Consider the following 25,409-nt stretch of genomic DNA (forward strand, 5'->3'; position numbering starts at 1 on the left):
GTTGGACAGGACTGTGTATACGACTGTTTTAATGAGACACAAGTGCTAATAAACAGTACATTACTGCGGCTTTCACTACTGTTGATGTGCAGAGCAGCCATCTTGGATTTTGAGGTGGGCGTTGGTGAGGGTATTCCAACTTTCCAAGTCAGAAATCTGACTTCTAGTTAAAAATTTTAACTGGGAACTTGCAAAATTTTGACTTCCCAGTGCTAAAGAAATGTCATTTTTTTATGATTGATTATTCTTTTGATCTTTCAATCCAATAAAACACCAAAATGAAGTGAAACATGATCTAAGAATCCAAGGCAATGGCATCATCTTGTTGTGTTTGACCCAAAGATACTCTGTTTACCATGATAGAAAACAAACCAAAAAAAAAAAACCTGTAGCCAGCAAGTGTCTTTTTGCGTATTAAATTACTTAAATGATCAGTTAATTATTTAAATACTTATTAAATAATAATAGTACATTCTGTATTTTTAGAAAAAGTGAATCCAGACAGAAGTGAACCTCTGACCCTGGTAGTGTTGATACTTTACATCAACTCTCTGAGCTACGCTGGACTTTATGCATGATGAAATCCAGTCAACTGTAAATGTCTCATTCCACATATTTCCATCCAATTAAACTGAGCTATGACTGTCAGGTGATGTAAGAGGCGATACTGAAGACACATCGTCTCTCTGTCAGCAGGAAAATCAAGCCGAAAACAAACGGAAAAGTTTGGCAATTGACAGCTTCAGTCCAAATACATGATGACCAGCTGCAGACTTTATGAGCATAAATCAGTCAACACACACACACACACACATACAGGTCAGAGCAGGTTTAACCGTCTTAATCCAGTGTGTGTAGAGCCTGCCTCATTAAACTCCTATCAACCTCCTCTGCAACATTCATCAGCTGCCGTTAACACTGATTAAATCAGGTGTGTGTTCTCGGGGGTCGGGGTGGGGTGTGTCTCCAGATTCAGTTAAAACACACTGTTCAGACAGTGATGAGCCATTTGTAGCATCTGGAAGCTCTTTGAAGCATCAGCAGTGTCACCATGTGTTCTCTTGTTATTTCGGTGTGTATGAGTGTGTCTGCTGTGTCCAGGAATGGATGAGTGTGTCTGCTATTTCTGGGTTAAACCCTCAGTAACAATAACGCTGTCTGTCCGGCTCAGGTCAGTTTGAGGACTCACTGGAAGACTTTCAAACACGCGTTGATAAAAACAAAATCCAAGACAGAATAGTGACTGGACTCCAGATGAATCAACCCAGTTGTTTTTAAAAGTAAAAAATAATCAGTAACTCTTCACTATTAAATCTATACGACAGTTTGTACTCTTTCCTTACAAACAAAATCTGTCACCACTTTTGAAAACTGAGTCTTGTGGCATCCCATAGGTTGATAAAAGTTTCCTCTCCCAAATTCAGTCCCTTCCCCACAAAACAATGTACTCTACATTTCAAAACCAACCCAGTCGTTTCTGCAAACCGATGATATGTTACATTTGTACGTTGTTATGTAGTGGATGTGTTGAAAATGTACATTTTTAATAACACTGTGGTTAACATGTAACAAAAACCACAGGAAAATATAATGTGTTACCTTAAATACCCATGTTCGGCGGCACAAAAGCTGCTGGAAAATTGGCAAAAGGTGGCTGAAAAATTCCCACTTTCGACTACAGATAAGCTGCTGGAAAAGCAGCAACAACTTGTTGCTAAAACACAGCCACATTCAAAGACACAAAAGCTGCTGGAAAAGCAGTAACACATAGATAATAAACAGCCACGTTCAACAACACATAAGCTGCTGGAAAAGCAGCAACAGGTGACTGATAAACACTCACGTTCAACTGCACAAAAGCTGCTGGAAAAACAGCAACAGGTGACTGATGAACACTCACGTTCAACTGCACAAAAGCTGCTGGAAAAACAGCAACAGGTGACTGATAAACACTCACGTTCAACTGCACAAAAGCTGCTGGAAAAACAGCAACTTGTTGCTTAAAGACAGCCATGTTCAATGGCACAAAAGCTACTTAAAAGTGATCACACATTACTAAAAAGCACCCATGTTCAACAGTATAAAAGCTGCTCGAAAAGCAGTGACTTGTTGCTAAAGGGCACTCACGTTTAACTGCACATAAGCTGCTGCAAAAGGGACAGCAGGTGGCTAAAAAAAACAACATTTAACAGCACAAAAGCTGCTGGAAAAGTGATCGCACATTACTAAAAAGCACCCATGTTCATCGGTATAAAAGCTGCTGGAAAAGCAGCAACAACGTGTTGCTAAAAGACACCCACATTCAACAGCAGAGAAGCTGATGGAAAGGTGGTGACTTTTTGCTAAAAGGCACCCATGTTCAACTGCACAAAAACTGCTGGAAAAACTACAACAGGTGGCTAAAATAATGCTCACGTTCAAAGGCACAAAAGCTGCTGGAAAAGTGGTGACTTGTTGCTATAAGCTATCCACGTGCAACTGCACAAAAGCTGCTGGAAAAGCGGTGACTTGTTGCTATAAGATATCCACGTGCAACTGCACAAAAGCTGCTGGAAAAGCAGCAACACATAGATAATAAATGACCACATTCAACAACACATAAGCTGCAGTAAAAGCAACAACACGTGAATGAAAAACACACGTTCAACTGCACAAAAGCTGCTGGAAAAGCAGCAACTTGTTGCTTAGAGACACCCATGTTCAATGGCACAAAAGCTACTGGAAAAGGGATCATGCATTACTAAAAAGCACCCATGTTGATCGGTATAAAAGCTGCTGGAAAAGCAGCAACAACTTGTTGCTAAAAGACACCCACATTCAACAGCAGAGAAGCTGATGGAAAGGTGGTGACTTGTTGCTAAAAGACACCCATGTTCAACTGCACAAAAACTGCTGGGTAAGTGATCATGCATTACTAAAAAGCACCCATGTTTAACTGCACAAAAGCTGCTGGAAAATCGGTGACTTGTTGCTAAAGGACGTCCACGTTCACCTGCACATAATCTGCTGCAAAATGGACAACAGGTGGCTAAAAAAACACAACATTCAACAGCACAAAAGCTGCTGAAAAAGTGATCATGCATTACTAAAAATCACCCATGTTTAACTGCACAAAAGCTGCTGGAAATGCGGCAACGAGTCTCCAAAAAATACTCATGTTCAGTGGCACAAAAGCTGCTGGAAAAGCAGCAACAAATAGCTAATTAACGGCCATGTCCAACAACACATAAACTGCAGTAAAAGCAGCAACAGGTGACTAAGTTCAACTGCACAAAAGCTGGTGGAGAAGCAGCAACTTGTTGCTTAAAGACAACCTTGTTCAACTGCACAGAAGCTGCTGGAGAAGCAGCAACTTGTTGCTTAAAGAAAACCTTGTTCAACTGCACAGAAGCTGCTGGAAAAGTGATCACACATCACTAAAAAGCACCCATGTTCAACAGCACAAAGCTACTGGAAATGCGGCAACGAGTCGCCAAAAAATGCTCATGTTCAATGGCACAAAAGCTGTTGAAAGAGCTACAGGTCACTAAAAAAATAGCCTTGTTGAGCTGTACAAATGCTGTTGGAAAAGTGACGACTCTGAAAATGGCCATCCTGCATGATGAGTACTTTTACTTTTATTACTTTATATTTTGATGCTAATACGTTTCTACTTAGATTTTGAATGCAGGACATTTACTTGAAACAGTGTTCTTAAAATGTGGTATTACTGCTTTTACTGAGGTAAAAGATCTGAATCCTTCATCCAGCACTGTTAAAGGTCAAAGTTCAACCACACTGAATGTGAAGTAAAACCAGTTGAATGGATTGTCTGCCTGTCTTTGTTCAGGCAGATGTGTGAGCTGCATCTGAGTCAAAAGTCACACTCCTTCTAAGAGTCAGTCAGATCTTCAAACACATAGTGATACCATTCAGTGTGACTTCCACTTCCTGATGATATCATTATCTCTGATGTCCATCCAGATTTAATGCCCATAAATCTGTTTAGAAATCATCGGGGTAAAAGACAATTATTCAAGGAAATGACTGGCATAACTCTTCGTTTCTTTGCCCACTGACTGCGGTTTTAAATTCTGTAATGCAGCACTGACGTGCGATTTCTCCAAGCACCAAATAGGTTTTATTGAAACGCTTCAATTCTGCTCAGAGGCATCACAGATATTCGAGTAAAGAATGATGAAGGAAGTGACCGGGGTCGATCCACAGTTCCTCCTCTTAATTTCAGTGTTGAGGTATCGTCACCTCACTGGAGTTTACTGAAAGGAGTCCTGGCACATAATTAAGGTACAAGTATGCCAGGCAGTTAATGGAGAAAAGGTTCATCTAAAAAAATGAGATGCTGAGATGAATTTAAAAAGCACAGATTGATGATGTGACCGTACGAGAGAGGGTTCTCTCCCTGCGGCTGTTCTGCTCAGACTCTCCATCTCTACAGACCAAACCTGGTTAAATAAAAGGCTAAATACAGTGAAGTCAATCGTCCTTGGTTCTGTAAAGATTTCACAGTTGTTCTTTCTCAAACGTAGCAGAGAATTGGTGTCATATAGGCTGTAACCTTTTTTTATTCCTGCAAAAAGGTCCCAGCTTGTTTTTTTGTGAGTCAGTAAATTCAGCTGCTGTGGCTGAATCAATATTTATGTATCCAAGGCCTCTTCGGTCAGCCGGCCTCCTGGACCGACCTGCGCACACACACACACTCACACACTCACACACTCACACACGCATTAAGAATCACAGACAAATTTCCATTTAAAAAGTCACTGAGGCTATAACTCACAATGTTCCCCCTCTAAATGATAAATCAGGGCTGGAACAGGCCCATAACAGTCCGGAGGGATGATGAAGGGCGTTGGACCTTCTCCTCATAAACATGACGACCTGATTGAAGCAGCTACAGCATGAGACGAACACCACCGCTATCGCCCCCTCCACCTCCACCCTTATTAGTCTGAATGTGTCCTCGGATCAGATCTGTTGTTTGAGCGATAAGGCGGCGGCGGGAAGTGACGCCTCAGGGATGATTTAGAGGCTGACGATTAACGATAATGAAATGAAAGAGATAATTGTCCCAGAGATCTGATCCGCCATCAGCCAGGACCTTAACCGCAATTTTCCCCCCAAATCTTGATATTATCAGACGTAATGAAGCAATTATTCAAGTCAGAATCTGTTTCTCACTTCAGCTCAGTTTCACCATTTCCTTTAACTGTTATGTTTCTGTTTGTTTTGCAGAAACTGTTAATATTAAAAGCTGCTTTCTCAACAATAAAACACGCCCACATCAATGCATCAGCTCGCTTTGTTTGTGACGCAGATGGTAAGCATAAGACCTGCTAAACATGTTAAGATTGTGTGAGCATTGCGCCGATGTAAGCACTTACTGCCTCACAGAGCTGCTCGTTAAAACACAATAAAAGTGTCTGTATGTGTTTTTAAAGACAACACGACTCGAGGATTCCTCCAAATTGTCTTCCAGCTCATTATTGATATTGTGAAAGTCAACACTCAGTGAGCTGAGAGGACATGTTGGTGTTTGGGTGCGCTAATGGCACTAAAACAAAATCAGGCATCTTTAAACAAAAACTCTCAGCTGCTTTAATATCATTAGATTTCACTGCCTCCAGGGGTTTTTCTTGCAGAGGCCTGATTAAAAACCTAATCTTATTTTTTATTTCTCCTCTCATCAGGACTCTGGGCTACAAGAACCGGTATGTTCGAGTCCCTGACGGTCACTTCTGGATCGAGGGGGATCATCACGGCCACAGTCTGGACAGCAACAGCTTCGGACCGGTATGAACTCAACACACAGATCACCTCTCAGACTATCCACACAGCACATCCCCAAAGTTTTCATAAATATAACAGTTTGATTACTTTTTTCTCTCATGAGGCTGAAGCACAGATACAGAACCGCTGCATAGTTACACAACAAAATAAATAATAAAATAATCGTGACTTGACATTGCAACTAAACTGTGAGCACATCCCCGCATCCAACAGTGTTACCATAGTGACTGACCTTGTGGAGACTCAAAGTAATGGTCTCAAAAACATCTCACTATATGAGACTGTGTTTATTTTTGGGGGGATTTAAAGTTTGTAATTTTGTCCCAAAATGCCATGTTTTCAAAGACAGCATAAGCAAAGTCTCGCAAATATTTAAAGAGACAGTCACCCCAAATCAAAAATACATATTTCCCCCTATACCCAACAAAATGAGCACATCAGGGTTCCCACACATTTTCATGGACAAAATTTCAAAACTTTTCCATGACTTTTAAAGGACCCATAAAAAAAAATAATTCCCAAACCATTCACATCGTATAAAACAAACAGAACTGTACATTATACTTTACATCAAATGTTTATTATTGTATAAAAATTAATCAGCAACCCTGGACAGGTCGCCAGACTATCACAGGGCTGATCTCATTCACATTCACACCTACGGACAATTTAGAGTCACCAATTAACCTGCATGTCTTTGGACTGTGGGGGGAAGCTGGAGTACCCGGAGAAAACCCACACTGACACGGGGAGAACATGCAAACTCCATACACCCTGGGATTCGAGCCCCCCACCCTGGGTACGAACCATGAACACTCTTGCTGTGAGGCAACAATGCTAACCACAGCGTCGCCGTGCCGCCCAGTTATGTTCATATTCACTTCAAATACTGCAAACTACGAGCACAGGTATACAAACACTCACTGTACATCAATCTGGCATTGACTTTCATGCATGAGGGAAAATGGAACTATTCTTAATGCATTTAATTAGAAACCCATTCCCAGGTGCAAGTGTAAAAGACAACTGCAAAATAATAAGGTAGGCAAAAGCTGTGAAAGTGGACATGGAACGCTCCAGAAGATTACTGCAACAATTAATTTCATCACACACAACAACAATACCATTACTTTTCCTATATCTATGTCTTTTCCAGGCCTAGAAAATGAGACTTTTCCAGGTTTTCCATGACCATGGGAACCCTGGTGTGTGTTTTTAAAACACTGGAAAACCTGCTAAAAATGTGCGATAAGCTCCCATTGCCTGAGAGTTTTTTGTTTTTCTTTCTGGTGTGTCCTGTTTGATGTCACGGACGCACCAGGAAACATTAGTTAGTAAACAGCAGAAAGCAGCATGGAGGCCAGTGAAAATGTTACTTATTCAGTCTCTTTGCCAAACTCATTGCAAACTAATTTGGAACAATGTTCTAGTGCTGTTTAAATGGAGACAGATTGGATTTTGTGGTGGCGTGTCATTGCATCACCCCAGCAAAAGGGCTAAAATTAGCGCATCCACAAGTGTCGTGTATCCAACGCTGCCGATGGAAGCCAATTGTAGCTGGAGCTGATAAATAACCGTAACTAACGGAGTTATTTGACCCAGGAATGAATGCTGATTGTAACCCTTTCCATTACATGAAAAAGCCAGATGTTTGTGGGTGTTAGTGTATATTTTGTGCAGCAGGAAAGGGACTTTAAGCTACCTGTGCTGCTGTTTATCAAACTAGATAGTTTTGGTGTGAGTTGCAGAGTGTTGGAGATATCAGCCGCAGAGATGTCTGCTTTCTCTCCGATATAATGGCACTCAGCTTGTGGTGCTCAAAGTGCCAAAAAATACATTTGAAAAGCTCAACTTCAATGTCTCATTCCAGAAATCATAACCCAGTTACTCAAGATAATCCACGGACTTTGTTGTGAGCAGTTTCATGTAGGAACTATTGTCTTTCTACTGAACTACACCCACCAACCATATCAGAAGGAAACATGCATCTACTGTACTGCTAGCTCACCTACTGAGCTAGCTAACAGCTCAGAGGGGGAGAACACCATTAATGTTTGCACCTTGCACTGTCACGAGCACAGGCTTTTTGTCCATGAGTAGATACACGCTTCCTGCTGCGCTGTGATACAGTTAGCAGACGAACAGTTGCTTTAACACCAAGATGTCAATAATAACTACTGTCAGGCGGTACACCCTTAAACCGCTCCATTCAACTCTGATGGAAAACCATGTTTTTAGGCGGAAAAAGAACATGGAGCTTAGTGAAAATCCATGGATAAATGGTGTGTGTGTGTGTGCATTTTATGTCATAGGTCAGGGTTTTATCTGTCCAATCTGATGTTGAGCTGGGTTTACCTGCATCTCCTTCAGACTAGAGCAAGGAAGGAAGGAAACTGAAATGACAGATTATTCACTGTATGCAGCAGTGGAAGAAGTATTCTGATTCTTCAGTGAATGCACCTGTACCAGAGTAAAAATTCTTCAGTAATACTCAAGTATTTCAGTTGAAGTCTGTGTAGAGGACAAGTGTGTTTACAGATATGGATGTTTCTGTTGGTCCATCCTGACAGATGCTACAGTTTTACCTCCAAACATTAAGATTTCATTAACGCTGCACTTCAGGTTTCTCTGATGCAGACAGAGTATTAACATCCTCACACTGACTCCTCCTCTCTGCTTGCTGTTTGTAGTTCGACCCTCTCAGGCTGAGCGGTATGAAATTTCCAGCAGCAAAAGTGTTGTTTGTTATGGACGGCACATTACAGGCCAGACAGAAGGCCCCGATCTCCAGCTGAAAGGAATCTAGCTGAGGAGCTCAGAGGAAATCCCCTCAGATCTGAAACCCAGAACACACGGACCAACAGCTCAGCAGAGCTCCTCTGGATTTATAGTTTCCTCCTGAGACGTTTCTCTGTGAAGGCAGCAACAGCAGCCTGTAGTTACACCAGACAGGAAGACAATTATCTTTTGTGTTCTCATGTAACATTTATTTAATAACATTCAGCTTCAGTGAAGGTCAATAAAGCTTGAGCTAATATAACATTTAATTAATTTTCACAATAAAAAGGCTGAAATTACCAACACATAAACAGCGTTAATAGATTTTTGTTTATGTACTGGAAAAATAACACACACATTTCAGTTATCACAGTGTGTAGGTAAAGCACTAGTTGAACTCACAAATAATCAGCTTAATGTAACTGATAACCAAGTAGTTTTAAAGGATGAAGCATAAACTGCTTTACTTTCTGCCTCCAGCACATCTGTGCAGGCATCCCAACGTAGTCACCAGTAAAATGTTGGTATATGTAGTTAGGTTTAAGCACAAAAAGCACTCCATCACTGTCAGGAAGAGAACCTTTTGTGCTTAAAATGCACGGTCTTGAGGGCACAATCCTCGCTGGAAAATCAGCAATGTCTCAGTAATAAACCTCCACTTTCCATACATAAAAAAGGGTCACTTTGAAACACGGACATTTGGTGGCTTTTTTTCACACAGATAGGCTCGGATTGTTAGTATAATTATCCGACAACATAACAGAAAGGAGAAATGAACGTCTGTGTTTACCTTTAGCTGGATTCAGACATGTTCCTCTGCCTGTTGCTGCTCCCTCTCTCTCCTCGTCCGCTCTTCAGTTTCAATGAGCTCTGCGTCCGTGTACGTCTGTGTACGTCCGTGTACTCTGTGTTCAAATAAATACGGGCGGTCATCAAATTCAAATGGCTCATCCAGATCCAGTTGGTCAAAATATGGTAAAAATTCAGACATGTTCGTTGTGGCAAGTCAAAACACTCACTCAGAGAGTGAAAGTCTGGCTCTGAAATCTCACGTCACGTGAGATTTGACTTGTTGCAGGAAGTTAACGCTGAACTGTCTTACAAACTTACAAATGCGAGGAGTTACTCTGTTTGGAGTAGTCATGGCTGAATTTTTACCCGATTTTGACCAACTGGATCTGGATGAGCCATTTGAATTTGATGACAGCCCGTATTTATCTGAACACGGAGTACACGGACGTACACGGACGCAGAGCTCATTGAAACTAAAGAGCGGACAAGGAGAGAGAGGGAGCAGCAACAGGCAGAGGAACATGTCTGAATCCAGCTAAAGGTAAACACAGACGTTCATTTCTCCTTTCCATTATGTTGTCAGATAATTATACTAACAATCCGAGCCTATCTGTGTGAAAAAAATGCACTTTTAATGGACGTATGTTGACAAGTGCCCCATTATTTAATATAGCGCACGCTCACGGGCTGCAGGCAGGTCAGCCCTAGCTTCGTACTGGAGAAATGTCAAATACTGAACATCCTATCACTCATTTAGACAAAAGTAGATCGGAAAATAGGGCCCAGGTTGAAAAAAACATTAGTTCCCCTTTAAAGTGTCTGAGACCACATTTTCCCCATTTTACGCCTACATGTTAATTGTGCTACATGTTGGCAGAGAATCATATGACACTTTTTACAGGTGGTGTAAATGTCTCTCTGTCTCTATCACTCTCCCGGTATTTTGGACTTTACTTCCCAGTGGGGCTGAAGAGCGGCTGTCAGCTTCCATCCCTCCTAACAGACATCACCATCACGCACTTCACAAAATCACATAATCTCTTTTTCTCACTGAATGGCTGAAACTGTGGCAGCATCTCGCCGGGCCTCCACAGCACTGTGTTTCTTTTAATGGGAGAAAAACCTCATGTCACACTACGCACTCACATCCGACAGTTTAACGTCACTGCCAAATATTCATACCAGGAGGAACATGAATAAAACTGCTAAATCAATGGGGTATATTCAGGACATATCCCCCATCCAGCGAGGAGGTCTCATTTGAATAATATATTCTTTTTGAATGTAGCCTGCAGTGTTCACTGCCACCCACCACACAGTCTTTTCACTCAGAGACACATCAGCTCCCACAAATGATGCTCTCAGCCTATGGGTCGATCAGAGATAGCTCAAAACAAACACCCACAATCTCTACATACAGTATGTAGCGTGACTCTATGTGGAGTTTTGCCTTTTTTACTTTTCCTTAAGTTTTTGTAGTTGAGACAAAAAATTCAAAACTTTGAAAAATATGTGAAATGGCGGAAAACTCTGAAAGCAATACGCAGACAAGGTTTCATGTCAGTCGATCTCATGCTGTGGGAAGTATGGCCTATTAAAATGTTTAAAGGTGCAATAAATAAGATTTTTACTGAGCCCAAAGCATGAAATGACCACAATACATCTGCAGGGGGTTGATGGAGGGGGTTGATCGATACCAGTAAGTCAGCCAGCTGCTGAGACTTCTGCCTCTAAGAGCTCTGCACTCATCCTGATATGGACATGAACACAGGAAGGAAGGAACCAATGGACCAAAGAGAGAAAGAAGAGAGAAGAACTATGAACTCAGGAATCAACTAAGGAACTCAACAAGTTAAAAAAAAAAAAAAAAGGTCAGAAACGCAACCAAATAACCAATGCACCAAAAACAAACTAACCAAGGAACCAGTAAGAGAAAGCTGAAGAGGGAAAAGTTAAGCTACAGAGGGATTAACAGTAACAAACCAAAGAAGATGACGAAGCAGTTGAAGGATAGCTGAACCACAGCAGGAACCACTGATATTCCCTTTTTCATCAGCTTGGATCAGGTTACGTTCAGGTTCCTGCAATTAACATTGAACATTTTAGAACATTTCCACCAAAAATTCAGAACCTGAAAAGTTAGTCCTCAGCTGAAACCAAAAAACAGCAGGTTTTCTTTGATCTGAGGTGCGAACCGTGACGACATCAGTGAGCGTGTCATATGGTGCGTTCGTTTTGTATTCAGAGGTCGGAAATTCCCAGTTCCCAGTTATGGAAGTTTAAACTTGAACGCACCCTGAGATCGGATTTCCAACTCGGAAACTCGGAACAACCGCATCAACCCCGACGTACGAATTCAAGATGGCTGCCGGTCACATACATAGTGAGAAAACACTCTGCTAAAGTACTGTTTTTTGCAATTTTATCTTATTTGTTTTACATCAGGTCAGCCTCATCTGCGGCGTTCATCAGTTGGAGTGCATGATGGTTTTGAAGCTGTAGGGCAACAAAGGCTTTCTTGCGGGCGTCCATGTTTTTTTCCGACTTGTCCACCGATGTCAACTAGAATGCAAAAACTGTCGTCAACTCGGAGGTGACGTCATTCCCACTTCCGACTTCTGACCTCCAAGTACAAAACAAATGCACCATTATTCTTCATGTGGAATGACCCACTGCAATAACATCAAGCTGTTTAAATATGTGGGTGATGTGGCTCTGGCTGGTTGGATGATCTGGTTGGTCTTCTACTGAAGGATAAAGCCATGTTTGAAGAGGCTAACTTTAGCAAGGTCACTGTTTTTCAGGCCTCCAGTCAGGCAAGTGAACTGGGAGTGAATGTGGCCAAAACAAAAGAACTTATAATACAAACAAAACCAAATGGAACCAGTCATGTCCTCCCTGTCGTACTCTTCATTGGGGTCATCAGATGGGTACCCTCCTTTACTGGTGTTTCCGTGATAGGCACATCACACCTCTAGAGGGCTCTTTGGCAACACCTGGCGTGGTGTAGTGGTAGTTGATAAGGTGGGCATACTACAAGGTAGATGGTTTGGCTACCAAGGAGGAGGCGGAATTACTCTTGTATATATTCCAATGAATTTTGGGCAGATAGGTGGGTATACTGTAAACGGTCAGAAAAAGAGTTGGGTATACCTGCGTATACCCTCCACTACACCACTGCTGCTGACCCAGACATCCTCTGTCAGCACTCACAGCTTTAAGATCTGGTTCTTGAGCTGGTTTCACATTTCTAGGTTAGCAGTTGTTTGAAATGTGCATAATAAATTAAGTTTGATTCACTAATTTTTTTTAATATCTCGCTGCCTGCCTGAGCAGATAACAGCCCACTGACCTGCTCCTCAGCTGCAGCAGATGAATATTAATCAGCTGCTTCATTACTTCATGTTATTAAACTAGATCTCGACCTGCAGTTGTTGTTGATGTGGAGGCTCGTTCAGTCTTCAGCCCCTCCTCAGCCTTCCGGACACCCGAGAAGTCAAATCAAACGCGTCCTGGTCTGTCTGCGTCCGGCTTTGTGTCGGCTCATGAGCCGGAGCGCACTGGCTGTCTAAAGGTTACTCTGAAGACGGAGATGAACGCAGCACGGTGTTATTTTTAATATAGACGGCAGCTTTTAAGAGATAACAGACGTCATTAAAAAGCATTTGACATTTGCTGGCGTGTGTGTGTGTTCGACCTTATGCAAAGCAGCTCTAATTGATGCAGCGAGGAAGATGTCAGACAACCAGATCTTCAGCTGTCAGCTTGCCAGTTTTAATTATCTCTGCTGTTGATGTCTGCAAGACTGTGGACCTGAGCATGAATGTAAATCAAACGGTCTAAAATCCTCCCAAAATAAGCTTTTCTCCACAGACAGCGAAGCTCTTCCTCATATTCAGTTCTGTTTTTTTTTTTGTAGCTCCAATAAAATTATTAAGAGCAGATGGGCTAATCATTTTAAAACACAATACTCATTTAATAAGGTTACAAGTTAGTACATGTACTAAAAACCACTCTGAGGACCCAATACTCAGTGTGACTCTTTTTAACTAATACTAGAAAAGATGTCTGGCACAAACATTTTTCTCCTCTGACATATTTTTTATTTGCTTTAATACACTTTAGTGACAAACTCACTGGTATGACAGTTTGTTGTAGAACAATAGTGAAAGTGTCCTTTTTGTAAACATCCATAATGAAAATTTTAAAAGAACTTTAAAGGGGAACTAATGTTTTTTTCAACCTGGGCCCTATTTTCCGATCTACTTTTGTCTAAATGAGTGATAGGATGTTCAGTATTTGACATTTCTCCAGTACGAAGCTAGGGCTGACCTGCCTGCAGCTCGTGAGTGTGCGCTATATTAAATAATAGGGCACTCAGACAGCGTCAAACAACGTCAACATACATCCACTAAAAGTGCTTTTTTTTCACACAGATAGGCTCAGATTGTTAGTATAATTATCCGACAACGTAACGGAAAGGAGAAATGAAGGTCTGTGTTTACCTTTAGCTGGATTCAGACATGTTCCTCTGCCTGTTGCAATTTAAGTATATGTATATGTTAGTATTTGTCAGATAATTATACTAATACTATCCTTCTGTAGTGGTTTGTTTTCCAGACATGTGAGTATCTTTGAGCAGTGACATATTTATGTCTTTTTACTTGTCGGCAGTGAGTTGTTTTCCACAAAGCTCTACGTGCGAGCATTTTACTCGCATTTGTGACTAAAAATAGTTTTGTGCCAGCAAAATAAATCATTCAGCACGCTGTGCGAGTCCAGATTTCAACCAGCAGCAGAAACGAAAGGCGAATCCTGCTGGTTGTGGATTGAACGGGGGTCACAGACAGGAATACGGCAGCCAAATAGCCTACGGCGGCTCCGTGGCACAAAATAACGGATAACCGGCGACAGAGAAGTCGACTCCAGATCCAGCAGCCTAATTTCCTCTTTTGTTGGTGTCATGACTGCCCAGTAGTACCTGGACAGCTGAGCCGTGGCGGCACACAGGTATGTGGTGTGTCAGAGGAGAAACGAGCCGTTCACATTTCTCTGTTTGTGGCCGTTCACGGCCCACAAACCTCACCGCACTTTAGGGACTGTTCTTTACTTGTGAAGGGGAGGAGGGTGGCTGGTTGATTTTTATTTCATTTATTTATTTTATTTTGATCCCCCCTATGTTAATCACTTATTGATGCTGTTTTTGAAGTATAAATAAGTCAGTAAGTAATTTATTCCATTGAAATATCATTGATGTATTATAGAAAAGTGATTTATCTTTTTATAAATGACAAAAGGCACATCTGCCTCATTTCTGCTGTGGTATCCTGATACTACTCAGAACCGTGATACTTTCACTGGTATCGTACCGTGGGTCCCAATTTTGGTACCATGACAATACTAGATGTCACAACCATTCCATTCGGAGTTGCGCAGTGAGGCGGCTCGGGTGCCGCTTAAAAAAAGTGTTCCTCCACTTTTGGGAGTGGGGGTACACTGCTCTCTCAGAGGCCAAAAGTGTTCCCCTACTTCTAATTTTACAAATTAAGCACTGGTTATATATAATACAGCGGGATCCCCCAACCATCTCTTATATTTATAGTTTTTTCGGTCTTAAATTCCATTCAAGGTGGCATTAAAAATGTCTTAAAAAGTCTTAAATTTAACTTACTGAAACCTGCAGATACCCTGGAGCAACAATAACAACAATGGAAGAGAAATATGCTCATGTACTGTATAAATATTAATATGTCTTTGCTCTCATGAACCCTCATAGATGAGTGGCTCCGTCTTCTCTCCCTACGTGCTTCAGCCTCCCCTTCATCCAGAGCAAGTCCTCTACCTTGCGCTGACATTTTTACTTTTGTAGACATTCTGTATCATAGCAACCAGATGCAACCAAGGCGTCTCAGCTGAAAAAACACTGCGCCTCCAAAGCGCAGTGAAGCGCTCCCAGCCTGGCGTTTCCTGAGGAGCGGTTGGCGTTTTCAGCTGGGAAATAACGCTTTGGTGGACACGGGGCCTGAGGGATACTGGGCTGAAAATAATGGTTGACACACTGTTAGTCATCTCCATGTTGTGTTATGTTCTTATATCAAGATGCCTCATTGTACATCGTCTCTGAAATTCTGCCTTGAGTTATGTTTTTAGTTGTTGTTGTTTTTTCCCAGGTGTCTGTGGGGCTGCTTCACGGTCGCGCCTCCCACATCATCTGGCCACCAAATCGTTGGCAGCGAATCAAGCCGTCTCTGCCCCCAAACCGAGGACCGCTGGACACTGAGGAAGAGGAGGGGTGAAGACACACAAACACAGATTTTTATAGCTCTGGTAATATCATCTAAACTGAAACGAGGCGTCCGTTAATGTTTGGAAAGACAGAGTTGTTCACAGCTGTACGAATGCATTCAAACCTCACACTGTATCACTGCTATTTTTCCTAGAATGTTAAACACAGGAGAAAACAGATGCTCCTGTTGAGTCACTGAGTGAGTCATGAGTCGTTATGTAAACTGTTAGACTGTATATTGATTTTGTGTTTTGTTAATTTTGCCACAGTCCAGTCGTTTCCAGAGACATAAACAATTCTTCCTTAAAGAAAGGCTGTCACCCCACAAACGCACATCTTTAGCTTCACAACTTTGTTTTCTGCAGCTCAAGTTAGCTGATGTTGCACCTTTGGGTGCATGCTAATAGATTCTGATACACCGTCCAGTGAAAACATTTTTTATAACTACATATAGACTGAAAAATTAAGCGGTATTTCCCTTTACAGACGTTGCCATAGCAAAGCTTCTTTCATGTGTTTTCTGTCAGCACAGCCTTCATGCTCATGACCTCTGGAGTGCACTTGAGGATAACAGAATTCAATTACTTTCCAGTAGGATGGGAGACGACAGTGTCTGTGTCATTATCTAAAAATCTATTTTCACTGTGCTTTTGTTTGTGTTGCTGGTGTTGTCACCTCTGAGCGGAGAGCTGCTGAGAGTTCACACAGATCCCATGAATATTCCCTCCTTTATTAAAATGCTCTGAGAGGAGAAATGAGCATTTAGTCACCCACATCAACCAGGTTATCTGAAGTCTTAATTAGAGGGAAACCACACAAGACAAAACAGCCAGCTGACTCCTGCCCGCTTCTCAAACAGCTGAAAAGCTCCGTCTTTAAAGAGGCGCATTGCTGATTTGCATAAATCAAATCGAGGGAGCACTTGTGGTAAATTCAGCCAAATGGAGCTCTCAATTGTAGCTGTTGATTCTGCGATGCTAACAGCTGTGTCACGGCGTAATGGGACCCTGGAAAGCACAAGTGGGGCTAAATGCAGGTGTACTCAACCCTCCCTCAGAGGCAGCGCACAACAGCGGGCTCACATCTGCATAATTAATTCACTCAAATGTGATGTGTATGTCTGTGCCAATTGAATCTGACATTTAAGGTTTATGGTTTATGTCTGAGGTTAATAAACTGCACCCTGCAGAGCAAAATGGTTGTCTATGCGTTGTGAATTAAAACCTGACCTGTTATACTAGTCAGCTCTGACTGACAAATAGCCACCCTGGGTTATAAAGCTTGTGTTTGCACATCTCATGGTTCTTTACATCCTGCATTTACCTTATTTACAGAGAGCTGGAAAGACTCATCACTCTGACTCTGTGTGTGTGTCTCTAAGCTTCTGCTCTGTTTCCGTGCCAACAAACGCTGCCGGCTGCCGCTGCTAGGATACCGGCGTTGCCGTGGTGAGATATGGCCTTGTTTAGACGCGCAGGATCTGCACACCAACAGGAAGAAAGCCGCATGCCGACCCATGCTTCCTCCATCAGTTAACAGACACAGAGTCCGGCTGCAAATTCGTTTTTTTGTTGTTGTTTTTTTTATCTAATTCTCTTTATTGAATTTCCCAAAGGTTCCCAGCATACAGGAAGAAGACCCTATTGTAGAGCAAAAATTATTTCTGCCTGAAACCAACTCGCTGACCGAACAGGCTACAATACGTTTAAATTATGAAATAATAAAATGAAGGACTGCCAGGGGAATTTCAATATTAAAGGAAAGTAATTACTCATACCCATCTTAATGGGGGTAAAATTAGTCACTCTGCTTTTTTAAATGAGATTTTCCTAGTTCTGAATGAAACATGACGTCTTTTAACTACCTGGCATTAGAAAGGCTTTTTTTTTTTTTTTTTCAATTTAACTGGGATAGAAACGATAAGGTTAAAGCTATAGTGCGTAACTTCTGTCGCCTCCCAGTGGATAATGCGTTATTACAACTAATAAGCCGGCGGCACTTCCATGTACACAGAGTAACACTTGCCACACACCGTACACAGAGTAACACTCACTTCACACCATGTACACAGAGTAACACTCGCCACACACCGTGTACACAGAGTAACACTCACTTCACACCGTGTACACAATGCTACACAACGTGGCGAACACCAGGCTACTAACATTACATTACATTTTGGCAACAATTAAATCGTAGGCAACTGGACTTTGATTTTGTCTAGAAGACGTTTCGCCTCTTATCCAAGCGGCTTCATCAGTTCTCAACGCATCGGTCTGACTAGTCCTCACTAGTCTGACAAACAGTGGAGTAAGACTCAGGTTTTTAACCTCTGTGGAGGTGTACACCCACCACCCTCATAAGACAATACTTCGTTAGTGGAGTTTCACCGGACCATTGTTTGGGTCAGGTGAGTCACACTAGTGAACGACAGTCGTTAGGAGTGAGTGGGGCCACTGGTGAGTGACAGTCGTTAGGCATAATGTGTGGTTACCAGTGAACGACTGTCGTTGTGTTTCTTTGAGCCACTTGAGGTTAGTTTCGGGCAGTCTTTGTTGTTCAGTCTCTTAGGTACAGCAGCAAGGGCCGCATTGTAAATGGAGGATAGGTGGTGTCTCAGGCCACCTCCCCTATTTAGAGACGGCTTCTCTACATTACATTACGTTCATAGCACCATTTCCAAGTAAATAATAAAGTACTAGGTCCAGTACATATATCAGCAACACATACTACTCGTAATATAATTATAAACCAAGTCACTTACTTATCCAACAGCAGCAAGGCAACATCCGTGTCTGCCCTCAGCCCAATTTCTTCCTTCAGGGCTCTGCACCGAGGAAAAGCAACGCCAATACAAATCCTTGTTTGCCTTCTCCGTCGTTCACTTTCTTTCTTTGCTAATAGACCTTCAGCCGAACGTCCAGGCTTTTTCTTTGTCGTAGGATCCACTTCTGAACCGTGTCTCAGCCGCTTCTCCGCCATGTTGCTTTCTCTTTCTACCTGCGCTCTACCTCTTGCTATGACACTCTCCGCTCCCCCCCTGTTGTTGTGAGGAAGCATTTCCTGTGCGCCAGCGCGGGAATGTCGCCAGTCAACACGCAAACTAAAAATGATATATATTGAAAAATACCACGAGATGTTAGAGGAGCCGATCGTCTTAATCTGCATTGTGTCATCTCCTCTAGTAGTGGCTTGGGTGAAACGGACATTTACGGACATGTAGAAGTTACACACTATAGCTTTAACAAGAAGGTTGAGGCAATGGCACTGTAAATTTTTCCGGAAGAAGCAGCGTTCTCTGGGTTTATGCATCTGGTTAATTTTATTCCCTAAAGATCTCCAAAACAGCAATTGTACAATCAGAGCATAGCAACCATAACTAGGCATGGCCTCTCAAGCTGTTTGTCTAAAACCAACGTTGCAAGCTAAAGCGTGATGAATGGATGTTGTTGGTTTTTTTTTGTTTGTTTGTTTTTTTGGTGTATCACATTGACGCCACGGACAGGCTGGAGGACACGCAAACAGTAGACAGCACTATGAGACAGCAGCATGGAGAAAAGAAAACTTAAGCTGGTTACTTCTTTGTATCTCTTACTTACTCAGTCTCTTTTTCAAACTCAGTACAGAATAATTTGGATCCATGTTTGAGCACTGCTTGGGCGAAGACGGACATTTTGTGACAGCGTGACATTGCGTCTCACCAGTCAGGGGCTAAGGCCTCATTAATATTTAGCACCACAAATGGGTAAGTAGTCTTTGTCTGCTTTGTATTACTAGCCATGAAAATTTTCGGCAACCAGCTCATGGAACTAAAGGTAACTTAACTTACTCGCTATCAAGAGCTGATAAAATTTGCCAGCAGCAACACTTATTTAAGCCAACAAAATAAGTTGCCTGCTAGAAATCTGAAGCAGCTTTTGCCTACCAATATGTGAAGTCAATGACAGATTTTTTCAAAGCTTGCTATGAATTGTGAGAATGTTAAAGGTCAAATTCTGTATGTAGTCTACCGTGTGTGAACAGCTGATCAGAGCTTTGCGATTGGTCATCAGGTGAAAGGGTTGAGTCACCAATGGTTTCCTCAGTTAGGAAGATCATAACATTTCATGGTATAGTTGCTGCGGAAATGAGGTTTTAAATGAGGTTTAATGCCGAATTTATCACCTGACTGATATTTGTTGTCTCTCCGTGTCGCTCTGTGCGTTAAATCTTTAGAAAGGAGATTTTTTATTTCTGTCAGAGCGATAAATCCAGAGATAATGGGATCATATATTCAACCACATGTCAATATGACATTCATTCTCAAGGACAAACCACCTCATTCTGATTGTCTTATTGCTGATGCGGCCATTTTACTGATGCTTCATCTCCCGTAAGTCAGTATTAAAGTGACAGCCCTCCCTGCCCCCCATTAGTCCGAAGACACCTCTAAAGCAACACGAGATGATCGCTGCTTGTGTGTCTTTGGGAGAATGAATCAAACCAATCATCGGGGGGAGAAATTTATCCTCATACCAATGTCATGTGGTCATGCATATTACAACAGTTTGCCCCATTACTGCCCTGCACCAGGTTTTCCTGGATCCCTAATGAAATCTTGGAGCCGTCTCTAACTGCTCCATGGCTCATTTGACTGTTTGATTGCTCCTCTCGCACCGCAATCTTGACCAGTTTGAAATGCAATTATGCTAATCGGAGCTCTGTGCAGGGTCAGTACTGCACTTTGGGCCTTTACCTTGCCTGTGAGTAGCTGAGCCCCGGAGCCCCATGGATGAAGGTGTTTCATCCAGCCCTGTAATAGATATTAAACAGTACTTGGCTGATGCGTGTAGGAGAGCTATAGAAATTAACCTCCACTGGTCGAAGGTCCTTTGCTAAGCTCTGGGGGGAAATAGCATCAACCTGATGCTTGTCTGACTACGAATCAACCTGCTGATGTCAAAGCACAACATCCTACATAATCTGTCCAGGAGCAGTGGCTCAAGTTTAAAGACAGACAAAAATATTTACCTGAGATAAAGACTGGTATAAAGCTGTTTGACAGAGATATTTTACTGGGCAGCTGTGGCTCTGTGGTACCGCAGGTCATCCACAGGGTTTGTGTTTCAAGTCAAATCACTTTTATTTATATATAGCACATTAAAAAACAACAGGAGTTGAACCAAAGTGCTTTCCAGTTGCAGCAGATGGGTTATAATCAGCCTCAACACAGGTTTACAAGATTAAAGAAGTAAAAGATGCGTAAAACAATAAAACATGATGTAATACAATAAAAACACTAGTTGTAAGAAGGCAAAACTAAAACAAAATGACATGATAAAAGTAAGAGCAAAGTTAAGATGAAAACTTTTTTAAAAACATGGTAGGAGAATATTAAAAAGTAACCCTGAAGCCTGGACTACACTGTGAGATTTTGGACTGGCTCGGACCAAAGATGACCAATGTGAAAGAAACATGGCAATATCTTTTTTCATTGCTCTAAAACTGTGGTCCTATGTTGCACAGTGAGAGGTTCAAGGATGGCCTATGTCTCAGTCTTGCAATCAAAGACAGCATGGGATAAAATTCTGACACTGTGTGACTGCTGTTACGACCTACGTCTACTAACCAACCAATGGAAATGCAGCATGAAATGACACACATATTAGCACAACAGTGCTAAATGCTAGTACACTGAACAAAAATATAAATGCAACACTTTTGTTTTTGCTCCCATTTTTCATGAGCTGAAGTCAAAGATCTAAAACATTTTCTATATACACAAAAGACCATTTTCCCTCAAACACTGTTCACAAATCTGTCTAAATCTGTGTTAGTGAGCACTTCTCCTTTGCCGAGATAATCCATCCCACCTCACAGGTGTGGCATATCAAGATGCTGATTAGACAGCATGAATATTGCACAGGTGTGCCTTAGGCTGGCTACAATAAAAGGCCACTCTGAAATGTTCAGTTTTGATTTATTGGGGGGGTCTGGGGGGGTTAGAAAACCAGTCAGTATCTGGTGTGACCACCATTTGCCTCACACAGTGCAACACATCTCCTTCGCATAGAGTTGATCAGGCTGTTGATTGTGGCCTGTGGAATGTTGGTCCACTCCTCTTCAATGGCTGCGCGAAGTTGCTGGATATTGGCAGGAACTGGAACACGCTGTCGTATACGCCGATCCAGAGCATCCCAAACATGCTCAATGGGTGACATGTCCGGTGAGTATGCTGGCCATGCAAGAACTGGGATGTTTTCAGCTTCCAGGAACTGTGTGCAGATCCTTGCAACATGGGGCCGTGCATTATCATGCTGCAACATGAAGTGATGGTCGTGGATGAATGGCACAACAATGGGCCTCAGGATCTCGTCACTGTATCTCTGCGCATTCAAAATGCCATCAATAAAATGCACCTGTGTTCGTTGTCCATAACATACGCCTGCCCGTACCATAACCCCACCGCCACCATGGGCCACTTGATCAACAACGTTGACATCAGCAAACCGCTCACCCACACGACGCCACACATGCTGTCTGCCATCTGCCCTGAACAGTGAAAACCGGGATTCATCCGTGAAGAGAACACCTCTCCAACATGCCAGACGCCATCGAATGTGAGCATTTGAGTCGGTTACGACGACGAACTGCAGTCAGGTCGAGACCCCGATGAGGACGACGAGCATGCAGATGAGCTTCCCTGAGACGGTTTCTGACAGTTTGTGCAGAAATTCTTTGGTTATGCAAACCGATTGTTGCAGCAGTCGTCCGGGTGGCTGGTCTCAGACGATCTTGGAGGTGAACATGCTGGATGTGGAGGTCCTGGGCTGGTGTGGTTACACGTGGTCTGCGGTTGTGAGGCCGGTTGGATGTACTGCCAAATTGTCTGAAACGCCTTTGGAGACGGCTTATGGTAGAGAAATGAACATTCAATTCACGGGCAACAGCTCTGGTGGACATTCCTGCAGTCAGCATGCCAATTGCACGCTCCCTCAAAACTTGTGACATCTGTGGCATTGTGCGGTGTGATAAAACTGAACATTTTAGAGTTTTAAATGAGGTTTAATGCCGAATTTGTATCTGTATTTATCAGCTTCTTTGACATTACACTAAAATGTATTTCTCTCAATATTGCAGCAAGTCACACCATCCAACAATAAAATTAACTTGTTTCTGATAAGTGGTGCTTACAGTTAATGAGAAAAAGGTGCATCTCTAATTTTGATTTCAAAGTTTCAGTCCCTTGCTCCTCCTGTCCATAGGTCGAAGTGTCCGTAGGTCGAAGTGTCCTTGTACACCGAACCCCAAGGTGATCCCAGTGGGCAGGCCAACACCTTGTATGGCAGCTCCGCCGTCATTAGTGTATTAATGGGAGGCCAATTGTAAAGTGCTTTGTCCGTTGAGGTACAAAGACGCTATGTAAGTTTACTCCACTTACTGTGTACTGCTGGTGCTGCTGGTGCTTTGAAATCAGAAAGAAGCTCTCCTTTTGTTAAACTTACCCCCTCACAGTGTTTACAGTTGTTACCTGGTTCAAATCCTTTTAAAGCTTCAGATCACCTGTATCACCCTGTGGTCATGCAGGTAGTTTGGGGTTTTATTTCTCCAGATTGTGAGATATCTGTCTTTGACATTTCCACCAATTCTAATGAACTGGCTTTTGTTTGTGCAGCTCACAGCACTGAAAATGAAATATAAAAAATTCAACAGCAGCATGTCTCCAGAAACAGTATTGCTGTTATTCTGTCCACACACCTCAGTGTCAAATTTTCATTGGATACATTCTACTTTGGTTCAGGGCAGGACTAAAACGAGAATCAGGCATGGCCAGTATCTGCACCTTTCAGACATACCTGACTCAACCCTCCTGATACTGCTTCCTTCACAGTTCCCATAACATCCTGCAACACAACAAATATCAATGCACAGTCTGAGGCAGATGAATATTTCATAATAAATCACATCTGAAACAAACTCAGCTTCACCTGTGCCCCAAACCTGACACATGACACATAACAGGGACATTTAACACACAACCTATCATATTCTCTGAAATGTCAGTGTTTTATCAATATTAACAACTAGAATAGAATACAGTAGAGTTTATTGCCATTTGCACAAGTGCATCACAGTACAGGTACATTGGAATTCTTGTGCGTTTCTCCGAGCACCAGTTAAAAACAAAAGACACAAAGGTCAATAAAGAAAACACACTAAATCACATAACAAACAACAACAAAGAAAGAACTACTGTATCTTTCCAAGAAAATAAACCAGATGTTCTGCAACTTTATCCTTAGCCAAGGTCAATGGCCTAACGCAGCAGTACATCACAAGTTGTGACCTCAATGTCTGGTAACCATTGACCAAAGTTAGCAAACCAGCTATAAGAGGACGCAACATGTGAACACGACAACATTGGAGTTACCAGGAGTTTCATCTCCCCACCTCTGCACATCTCCCACCCTGCACTATAGGTGGAGTAACGAAGTGTTTCTGGCATTAGTAATTATAGGCTTATTTGCAACACATTTTCACTGCACTGAGACCGCTCTTATTAAGGTGACAAATGACATCCGCCTGAACACCGACGCAGGCAAAGTCTCAGTTTTAGTCCTGCTAGATCTGAGTGCTGCGTTTGACACTGTCGATCATGAGATCCTTTCACAGAGACTAGAGGACTGGGTGGGCATCTCTGGCACTGCCCTAAATTGGTTGAAGTCCTATCTAGAAGACAGGAAGTACTTTGTTGAAATTGGTAACTGTGTCTCAGACCACATGGCCTTGACCTGTGGGGTGCCCCAAGGGTCAGTCCTGGGACCCCTTCTGTTCAATCTCTACATGCTGCCTTTAGGCCAGTTAATACAAAGTAATAATGTGTCCTACCACAATTATGCAGACGACACTCAGATCTATGTCACACTGACAGCAGGTCAATATGGACCAGTGGATTCACTCTGTCACTGCATCCAACAGGTCAGTGTGTGGATGCAAAACAACTTTCTCCAGCTAAATTCAGACAAGACTGAAGTCATCGTATTTGGTCCACTGAAACAAAGAGGAAGTGTCAGCAGTCACCTCCAGTCTCTCTCTCTAAAACCTACAAATCAGGTTAGAAATCTCAGGGTAATAATGGACTCAGACTTGAACTTTAACAGCCACATCAAATCAATAACATCAGCAGCTTTGTACCATCTAAAAAACATTGCCAAAATCAAAGGTATAGTGTCTAAACCTGACTTGGAGAGACTGATCCATGCATTTGTCTCTAGTAGGTTAGACTACTGTAACGGCCTGCTCACTGGCCTCTCCAAACGGGCCGTAAAACAGCTGCAGTACATCCAGAATGCTGCTGCTCAGGTCCTGACCAGAACCAGGAAGTACGAGCACATTAGTCCTGTGCTCAGGTCTCTACACTGGCTTCCTGTGGCTCAGAGAATAGACTTTAAAGCAGCTCTGCTTGTGTACAAGTCTCTCCACGGCCTAGCACCAAAGTACATCTCTGACATGTCAGTGCCATATGAACCATCTCGGACTCTGAGGACCTCAGGGACCGGCCTCCTGCTGGTGCCCAGAGTCAGGACTAAACATGGGGAATCAGGATTCCAGTTTTATGCAGCTAAAATCTGGAACAGTCTTTCTGAAGATGTGAGACAGGCCTCTACTCTGACAATGTTCAAATCTAGGCTCAAAACAGCTCTATTTCACTGTGCATATGACTGAAAGGATCTTATCTGCACTCTTCTCTTTTAAAGTTCATTTTATAATGATTATTTATGTTTTT

At 42.4% G+C, this 25,409-nt stretch overlaps 1 protein-coding gene across 1 annotated transcript in view; it reads left to right on the top strand.

Annotated features, from left to right (window-relative positions):
* Positions 1–16,829, top strand: part of immp2l (inner mitochondrial membrane peptidase subunit 2) — a 253,688-nt gene extending 236,859 nt beyond the window's left edge. The window contains exons 5-6 of the mRNA XM_049575278.1: positions 5,688–5,790; positions 15,528–16,829. Of these exons, the coding sequence (XP_049431235.1) occupies positions 5,688–5,790; positions 15,528–15,653 (229 nt within the window). The 3' untranslated portion in view covers positions 15,654–16,829. The remainder of the gene's footprint in view (positions 1–5,687; positions 5,791–15,527) is intronic.
* The last annotated feature ends 8,580 nt before the right edge of the window (positions 16,830–25,409 follow it).

This window comes from Epinephelus fuscoguttatus, linkage group LG4 (assembly GCF_011397635.1).
Source record: "Epinephelus fuscoguttatus linkage group LG4, E.fuscoguttatus.final_Chr_v1".
Classification (NCBI taxonomy): domain Eukaryota; kingdom Metazoa; phylum Chordata; class Actinopteri; order Perciformes; family Serranidae; genus Epinephelus; species Epinephelus fuscoguttatus.